Here is a 9,899-nt window from a genome sequence, read left to right as displayed (position 1 = left end):
TACTGATTTGACACTGATGTTCTGGGGAGCTCTGGCTGCTTCACAGTACTACCCAGCAAGGGATGGACCACTTCCTTGCACTGGAGTTGAGATGGCCATGCCTTATCTCATTTCACTACAATGAACAGGATATAATGGCATCTTCAACTAATTTTCATTATTATTTTCAGACCTATTTGCCTGCAGAAAATTTGGGGAAAGAAAGTTTTCTGATCTGACTCACTGGATAGAACTGGGGGGATGGGGGCTGTGTTGTCATTCCATACTATGACTTACTAGCCTATATGCTGGAGCCTAAAGGGCCTTACCCTTAAAGAGCACTCCTCAAAGTCCCAGCAAAAGGTATCACTATGCCCACCAGCAGCTCAGCAAACTGTTCTTTATAACCTAAGGCAAAATGTGTAGTAACAGTTAACCACAGCAGATGCCAAGCTACTGACTGCTGCACTGTGAAGTTTTCAGAAAGGAAAACTCCTGATCTTTGTCTGGCAGGTCTGCCTTGTCTCCACAGACACATGACACTTATGTGCCAGTCAGAACTCTAAAAACACACTTTCAATATTCAGGGTAAGTGAAATACTAACGGAAAACAAAAAAATAATTAAAATCGATGTTATTAATGTTGAAACTATTAGCTAATATGGACATGTTATTCTTAAAACATATGCTGATTGTGCAAACCTGTGTTACTGAACCCTTGTGCTCTGGGGCCTCCCAGCTCCCACAGACATTCTGCAGGTAGAATGGTCAACACAGAGATCAAATCGTACCACATACACCATCATTTTTAACCTAAGTGTCCCTTAAGAGTCTTCACATAGCTACGAAGACAGTTCATCCATCAGAGAAAGGAGACAAGCAAGACTTGTCTTTAAGCAAGGTCAAGAAATATTGTTTTCACAAATGTTTCCACAATTTCTTTTTATTTAGACTGAAAAGCAATTTTTTTGTAAACTCTAGAAGATTTATGGAGAGATTAAGAGGAATTAAAAACAAAAGCAAAACGACAATACAAGGTGAACAGACCATAACTTTATTGGAGATATACTCAGCTACAATTATTACAAAAAACTATTAAAGGTAATTGTGATCCATAAGGTGCAGATTGCAAACTTCTGCAGCATGATTACAGTATGAATGAATTACATTTTATGTCCCTTAAAGACAGCTGCAGCATGTGATGGTAAATATTTTATTGTCCATCAAATTATATTTGTTATTCATTCTACTTGATTTTAACCATCTTTTCAGTCAAACTATTTACAATAAAAATGCCTGCAATTTCCAATTATTGTTCACAAATGTTTTTCTCTCCAACTTGCTGCTGCAGTAAATTCTGAGTGCATCTACAAAGCAATTAAAGTAGTCTGTGGTTGCCCTTCAAATAAAAGAGGGGAAAAAACCCAAGGACTTTATTGGATAAAATTTATTTTTAAGAAATAAAGTAGTTAGTTTTGACAGAAATTAATTTTAACTGCTAGTGGAGTATACTACAATGACCTCTAGATATTTACTAACATAATTCAGATTTACAGTTGATATTTAGATTACATTTCATGGTCATGAACTGTAGTGTTTTAAGTTTAAAACCTAATAGGAAAGTAAAGAAATTAAATTCTTGAAAATTAGAGCCATTGGAAAAGGATCAATGTCAGTAATTAAGTACCAAAAATCAAAATGCTTTTTGCTTCTCTCATGTAATAAATACAGAGATTTCCACGAGAATGATTTCATGGAGAACCCATCGAACACATGAACGCAGAATACTGTCAGGCAGAGGCAAGTGCAGTATCACAGCAGACCACGATGCCATTTGTCATTTGTGCTGCTGTGACTGGGATAAAAAGATTTCACTATCTATACAGATAAATGCATAGAGTATGTAGCATATGTTATGTCATATGCAGTAACATAAAAAACCACATTTTCCAGTTAATGGTTCTGTATTTGCTTACAGGGAGGAAAACCCAAACTCTGCAACATACATGCAAGCACAAGATCTTCAGGTGTGTGAAAGAATGCAGTTCCATGGATTAAAATGACACCACATCAATTTCCACCAGCTGAGGATCCAGTGCCTCACCCCTGGGCCACTATTATATTCCTCCCCAGCACCGAAACCGGTTCTTGCCCAAGTTCTGTACTCATCAGTCACAACATACCACTGAGACTTAAAAATAGTAGGCTTTTTTTCTGTATGGACTTTAGCAGCATCAAGCTGAACAAACACTTCAGAAGTCACTACTGGGCACTCAATATTCAGACTGAGCACAGATTTAGTTGAGGTTGACCAATGTACTAGGGGCTGTCTTTTCCCAAAAACGACATTATACATGTAATATGTTGGTTTGTTCAGAGATAATTACTGGAGTGTCAGTCAGAGGTCATTCTAATTTTAATTACTTCACATAACAGTAAAATGATGCAGTAGAAAAATAATAGCTTTAAAATACAATCAAGAGTTGTTACACATCTTTGTTGTATTTTTCCACATACAGTAAAAATGCCACAGACGTTACAAATGACCTATTTAAGTTGTGCAAGTAAATGACACATTGCAGGCATTAAAACTATCTTTTTCAAATTCAGTAAATCAGAACAGCAGCAAGGCCAAACCACATTTTTCCTCTCTGTTAAGCATTTTTTCCTTGAAATGAGGTAAAGCATGGTACCAAGTGCAATGCTTATTTGTGCTACATGAACAGAACAGCGCAAAAAAAAGCCATAAAAATAAAAACGCAGCATAGTTAGGAGGACTGTTTAAAGTACAGTATAACAGGACTTAGATTAAAAAAAACAAGGTTCATGCCAATTAACCCCCACACTATTTATGATGAGCCTGTGTGGTTGCTTTTGAAGATGGGCTGCAACAGTCCACTTACACTTGTGCTTATAGCATGTCAAGTGACTTCTACCCCAACCTTCAAATGATCAGATTTAGGTCTTTAATAGCATACTCTGTCCAGTATCAAAATCATATCAACTGTAGGGTAAAACACACAGATGCATAACATGGAAACTAATGTGGATTTTCTGTCTCAAAAGGATAAAAAATATTTCAATGAGGTCACACTGGAAAAAATTGCGGCATTTAAAACGCATTTAAAAACGCATCAGCAGCAGAAACTACTTTATAGTCAGCCACTACACATTTCAGATTTCCAATTCATAAGCTTTATCTAGTAACAAAGTGATCATTAAACTATTCTGAAACACAGAGTAAGTTCAGTTAATTTTCTTTGCATCCAAACACTCTGTAAGCACTTTGCTAACAATTACCTGAAACCCCTGAGAATCTACAACCTTATAACAATCAGTAAGAAACTTTAGGTGTTCAAAGACTAACCTAAATTTTAGTTGTTCATAATGCAATTAAAACTACTTAAGACTTTCTAGATGGTCTGATTTTATCTGGTGATTGATGTCTGGCCAGAAACACAGAACTGTTACCATCACTAATCATGTATTTTCTCTACGAAACTTCAGTTCTACCAGAAAGAGAGCTACAGCTTAAATCAGTGACTTTAAAAACAAAAAAATTAAACAGCTAGCACAAAACAATTTGCATTTGAAAATTTAGACTGCATGTTTTGATTGGTCTATATCACTTACACTTGCTGGTCTTATACCTCCTTGTTATATTTTCATGACTGAAGTACCAAACAAATGCTAGAATTTTTTATAAGCTAGTAATTTTAATTCTTGGTCTGACTACTAAAACAAACCACTTTCAAATACAAGAATGGTCCTTGTCACAGAATGAAAAATTACTGAGATAGAAAATATATGAACTTTTGAAAACTGTATTTCAGAAAAGCTTAATGTCTGCCCCTTGTCACTAAGGCATTTATTTTATTTTTTTGTTAAGAAAGCAAGAGCTGACAGTTTTTGTTTTGTTTTAGTGTGCATTTGTGAGGAAAGGAATATGGTTTAAAAGCAGGAAATACAGTATTTATTTGTAATTTAATACATAAGACACAGCATCAAGTTCAAACTATTGTGCTGGAAAACGTTAAAACACCTTGCTCTGCTTTCTCAAACTTCAAGCATAATTAACAGGGCAAAATTGCAGCAAACCTCTACTGATACTGGTGGGAATAAGAGACCCACAGCTTTTTTAAAAGGTAAATTAAGAGGTATTATAGTTACAGTGCAAAAAATTAAAATTTCAAGCATAATATATAAACATAGCACCAAAACAGAAAAAAACAATGCATGCAAAAAACAAAAAAGGAAAAGAAAAGAAAAAAAAGAACTGAGGTATTTAAGTGAAGAGTGCCTACAAAAATCTAATTAAAGAAGTATAGGCAAAGCCTAAAAAATAAAAGTATGATTTCCCCCCCATACTCCCGGTAGACCAAAACACCAATGAGCTAGTTTCTCTAAATTAAGGACCTAAATCACAGATGTATCAAAAGTACGGCAGTTATATCTCAAACATCAACTTTCATGTTATTTAACAGCACAGCTTTGGTAGATGAAATATGCATGCAACTCTGAAAAGTACAGTAAGAAATTTACGTGGAAATATCTCTAAGTGTAAAGGTGCTCTGTTTGTTAAATACGTAACCAATTGACTATAAAATCTGCAGCATATCTTAGGTGTGATATGTCTAAGGTTATTTTGTTAGTGACAGTTTGCACTGTGCAATTATTCGTTGCTGTTTCCAGTATTGGAACTATCTAGCTTGCAGGTTTGTGTAAAACTGGAATTTTAGCCAAAGACCATATTTTGTTTATGGTATAAAAAAAACTGTAGACTAACCACCTCCTCAGAATTGTTAAAAATAACCTAATTACATATATATGAATATAATTTCTATTATAATCCTGTAATAAGTCACAGCTATAGTAATGAGTTGTACTGTAAATATAGAGCTGTATTATTGTAAAATGCATAACAAAATGAAGGGAATGTAAAACAGTTTGTTCCAAAAGAGATCAGAAAATAAAGATTATTAATGAGGGTTTATTTATTTTTAAGGCAAGAACCTTTTTTTATGCAAGACTGTGTGGCATAAGGAAACTGAAGTTTCACTCTACCAGTATGCCAGCCATTTCAATTAAAATCTGTCCCTAACAAATAAGTGCAATAATGATTGGGAATGCCATCTTAATGTAAAAAGATGACATGTAGAGGAAAAAAAAAAAAAAAAAGGAAAATAAAAAGGAGAATACTGGCACACTTAATCTTTCTTATACCCAATCATCCAGTACAGTTTATCAACTGCTTTATGACTGGCACTAGTGCACAGATTGAAGAATTTCAAGATTACTATATATAAATCTAGCAACTGCATTAGGCATAAGCTCCCCCGCCTTCTAACACTAAGCAAAGCTGTACTGACAATAAAAATAAATCAAAAAGACCTGACAACAATTATTCTGAACACTTGCTAAATGTCATCATTAAAGCACTCTCGTGATTAAACAAAGCAGAAGTGAGGAAAGAAGACAAGATTGTGTTTGCGCAAAAAACTATAACTACAATTAGTTCCAAAATTTTATACACGTTAAATGTTTTGTTATCTATTCTGTTATCAAACTTTAAATTCTGTCTTCCAATTTGTTCCTCTCAACATCAACACTTTTTAAAATTTGCTTTAATTGTATGTGATTTTTTTTTCCCCATTTCATTTATTTTTAAGAGGAGTCTCAGCTGTTTGGGACCTGAGGTTGATTTGCTTTGAGGCTTCGTAGTGCTCTTCTTGCAGCTGCAGATTTGGCAATCCTGTAGCTTCTGCCAACACCTTTAAACTTTCCCTTTCCTACAACTTCCACTGTAACTCTGACCTTTCCATCGTAAGTTCTTTCTGCAGGACTGCAAAAATATACACAAGAATTACTTACTGCCTACGGCAAGTTAACATGAAATAAGAGACCTACATTCTCTTTTCTACAGAAGTTAAAGCAGTAAAGTTAAACAGAAATCACTACATTTCTCAAAAAGCTATGCAAGGAAAAAAAAACAATCAGTGAACACAATTATCATGTTAGATGCAAAAGAAATTACATGTACTTAATTGACATTCAAAAATTCCCAGTAGCTTATGAAGCACAGCTTAGAAACATCTTCTGTCAGTGTGTAACAAAGGAAGTATATCCTTACCTAAATTTGGCTGTCTCTGGCTCCATCTCCAGCAGCTCTCGCACCGGGGAACGGGGCACATTAGCAGAAAATTTTTCTATTTGGAAAAAAAGGTGGAAAAAAATTAGCTTTGCTCTTTTTGTAGCAGATGGCACTTAGGAATTAATATTTTTTTGAAAGCTGGTAATACCTATTAATGGCCTCATCATTGGATAGTACACTTGCCAAACCATTTCCAAAGACATTCCACTATCCATATAAATGGCACCAGCAAGGGACTCAAATATATCCCCCATGGCCTTTGGTACTTCAATGTCTTCCTCTTTTTCTTCATCTTCTTCCGATCTTCTGAGCTGTTTGCAATTAAAAAAAGACAAGGGTGGGAAGGGAGAGAGAAGGAGAGGGGAAAAGAGAGAAACAATTGTTTTACTTACAGTAAAACAAAGATCTTCAGAAATGTAAGCGCTCTTGAATCCTATATCCTGTGCTGCTTCCTTTGTTTTTGACTGACAACTTTCTACAGTGAAATTGTTCTTTTACTCCCCAATGAAACCAAGGTGCTAGATATATCATTTTTCAAATGTGGAAAAAAAAAGTCCCAAACAGCATTGTATACAGAGGACTTTTATGCTCTGAGAATAATTTGGTAGGCTTTCACCATGGGTCTGTTTTTTTCCAATAAGAAACAGACTCTGCTCCATCAGTTAATATTAGAAATCTACTCCTAACAAAGGAGGAGTTCACACATTATACATCTCCAAAAAAAAAGACTATTAAAATCTCTAAGTCCAATCTCTGGATGAAAGCTGCATGTACCTTTCCTTACCTTATTTACCCCTGAAGACAAGTATGAAACAAACACCACTAAAATAAGCCATTAATAACTGAAAACCAGCAACACCAGACTGAGCTAACAGGCACACAGCTATTTAAATGTAGCAGACAGGGTTTTCTTCTATACTATCAATTTAAGACACGTCTATTCTCATTAGTAAAACTAAACATTCAGTGTATTTCTTAAAGGTCCTGAGCTAATCTAATCCTTTACTAAAATACCTCAAAAACATGTAATATACACTCACCTAACTACAAACAAAGTAATCTGAAAGCAAAGTTTTTGTTATGCTCCTCTATCTAAAGAGAAGTACATTTCTGTCAGTCAGTTCCCCCAGCAGCTACCCTCTCACTCCATTAGGTCGCTATTTGGGGTTTAAAATCTGATTCAGTCCTCTTAAGAGTGACCATAATACTTCATAAACATGTTCCACCCAGTATTTCTACCTAAAATAAATCAAGCAAGTAGTCAGATCTGATGCATACAACAGTCCAAATGGGAATTTTGATGTTAAAAAATAAATTCAACTGTTTTGAATAGTGTATTTCATTCCAAGAGCAAACTGTAACACTTTTGAATTACACTGAAATAACAGAAGGAGAGAGAAACTAAGAGCTATAAGGCAAGGGACAACAGATGTTTGAGGAGTGAGATCTGAAAATAAGAAAAGCAGATGATGTGGAGACACACATGGAAACCACTCTAGCTGGCATGAACTGTAGAAACAAAGAGTCTTGCATTAACTCATGAAATAAGAGTTTCAGTAATTCAGTGCCAGACCAAGATAGGGAGCAGGCATAGGGAGAGTGAAACAAGGATTTTATTTGAAACAGCTATCACACAATTTGGTTGCAACTTTGGTGCAAGTTTCTAGACAATTTTTTTGCATACTAGCAAAAACTAAGCAATAAAGCTAAAAATCACTACTGTGAGCTCTTAAAATAAGTTCTTAGCCTTTCCACTCATACTGTGTAGAAAATAAGACAAGTAACAGTTTGATCCCCTAATGTACATTATCCAAATTTCAGTGACAAATTTTTTAGTCAATGTTTAATGAATTAAGCTTTTAAATTGTCTATCAGAAAAAAAAAAATTACTAAAAGTAAAGTACTTGAGCATTGCTGGAGTAAATGCTAACTTAGTTCTGGAGTATTCTCAGACAAGAGTATTTTTTAAGAGATTGGTCAGTGTTTCAGAAGACAAACTATTATGGATATCTACAAGATACACTTTTGAAGAAAAGATTAAGTCCATCTCTTCCAGATCTTGATTTGAATTTGATCCACAAGGCCTTTGCTCTTGTATTTTCTAAGTAGCTTATATAAATCAATTAGTTTTAGTACATTCTCCAGCAAATAATAATAAATAATGGCCAGTCTTCACGAGTGAAGATCCGGGGAAGGTCTTTCCACCTTCCAGCCTGCGCATTGGATTTTTTAGGTGAGACACAGTGTGCGCGGAACTGAGCCCACCCTTTAATCCTAAGGTTCATCTGCCGGGGCCAAGTGAGCTTGGACGGTGGCAGCGAGGTCCTTAGGACGTAGGTGGGTTGCCTTTAAGGGCTAACGAGCCCCACCTGCCCGGGAGTGGCCCTGACCGGGAATCGAAGCCGGGTCTCCGCAGTGATAGCGCTGCGCCTTTACCACTAGACCACCAGGGGCTCCCCAGCAAATAGAGGTTCATTATCATCAGTTTTCCTGCATAGCACAAGATATGACCTTTGTTTACAAGTCTTCAGTGAAACTATTTTTCAAGTGGCTTACTCGAAAGATGCATATAATGTTTCCCTGGCTAACAGATATGAAGCCTTTAGGAGCACGTCAAACATACTTGAGTACAGTGCAGTAACACGTGCTCCAGTAGAAACCATCAGAAGAAAATAGCAGAAATCTCTTGTCAGTGCTCTACCTTTAATAATCCCAGCACTGTGCCAAGGCACTATTTATCATGGTATTGCACAGATATCCTACCTCAGAGTCAGCATTATGTGACTTAGCAACCCTTCATTACAATTTTATGTTATAGCAGTGCTTCCAATCAGTTCAGGAAGCAAGCAAGCTAAGTATGTGTGTGTGTCCCATGTTGTTCTAACAGAACAAAAGCAAAACAGTGACTAAAATCACATGTTACAGAAAAGCCTAGAGGCAAACTGCTTTAAAATTAATTAATTTCTGAAAGTTCTAATTAATTTTACACTTTCTGAAAAGACTCTTTTACTTTCCATATTGCATCCTTTATTACTGGGAGCCTGTTTCTTGGCTGCTGTGTTCATAAAACATTACAAAAATGTGCATCACGCTAAGAAATCCAGTGACATGCTTCAAATCAGATACCGAACACATTTCTTCTTGCTTCCACTAACCTCAGAATCCATTCCTTGCATTTCATTCTTTTCCATTTGAAACTGCACAAAGTCATCAATAACATGAAACAGTTCAGGAGAGACAGCTTTGAAGTACTTGTGGTAGTCATACTTTACAGCTAATGATGCAAAAATGGTATTATTGACTAGAGCAGATCGTAGGTCAGTAAGAACTCCTGGAGAGTGTTGCCGTGGGTCTTCATAAAGGTGCTTGGTTATGAGGTAGTCCAAAATTGCATCTCCCAGGAATTCTAAGCGCTGGTAACAATCTTAAAGCGTTGGAAATAAAAGAATGTACAACACCACAATTAAGTTTAACACACACATTCTTTCCAGGACTTTCTGGATAAGAGGTTTGGTACGCTGCCATGTAAATTCCACAAGCTAACCAATGCTCAGAGAAGACAATCTGTTTTTTAAAACAGGTACCTTTGCATGTAAAGAGATTGCTAATGAATTACTAAAAGAAGAAACCAGGGAAAAACGTAAGTTATATCTAATAATAAAGCCAATTCTGAACAAAATGTTAATTTTTGCCAGGTTAGCAAAACACTTGTGCTTATAATCAACTAATGTTTTTAATCAAGATCATCACACTGTGCTGAGAAAGAGTA

The 9,899-nt window shown here is 35.7% G+C and overlaps 1 protein-coding gene across 5 annotated transcripts in view; it reads right to left on the bottom strand.

Annotated features, from left to right (window-relative positions):
• Positions 1 to 1,012: 1,012 nt before the first annotated feature.
• The window catches only part of DICER1 (dicer 1, ribonuclease III), a 64,339-nt gene continuing 55,452 nt past the window's right edge, over positions 1,013 to 9,899 (bottom strand). For 4 of the 5 annotated variants that reach the window (XM_050336468.1, XM_050336465.1, XM_050336466.1 and 1 more), the window contains exons 26-29: positions 9,286 to 9,554; positions 6,279 to 6,441; positions 6,110 to 6,185; positions 1,013 to 5,821 (exon numbers count right to left, since the gene is read on the bottom strand). In XM_050336468.1, coding sequence (XP_050192425.1) covers positions 5,656 to 5,821; positions 6,110 to 6,185; positions 6,279 to 6,441; positions 9,286 to 9,554 — 674 coding nt within the window. In that variant the 3' untranslated portion in view covers positions 1,013 to 5,655. Of the gene's footprint in view, positions 5,822 to 6,109; positions 6,186 to 6,278; positions 6,442 to 9,285; positions 9,555 to 9,899 lie in introns of those variants that run through there. The other variant, XM_050336469.1, reaches the window with a different exon arrangement.

Source organism: Myiozetetes cayanensis, unplaced genomic scaffold (genome assembly GCF_022539395.1).
Source record: "Myiozetetes cayanensis isolate MyiCay16 unplaced genomic scaffold, myiCay2020 scf6-25, whole genome shotgun sequence".
Lineage (NCBI taxonomy): Eukaryota > Metazoa > Chordata > Aves > Passeriformes > Tyrannidae > Myiozetetes > Myiozetetes cayanensis.
Note: the sequence above shows the minus strand (reverse complement) of the source record. Positions and strands in the feature narration are given on the sequence as shown.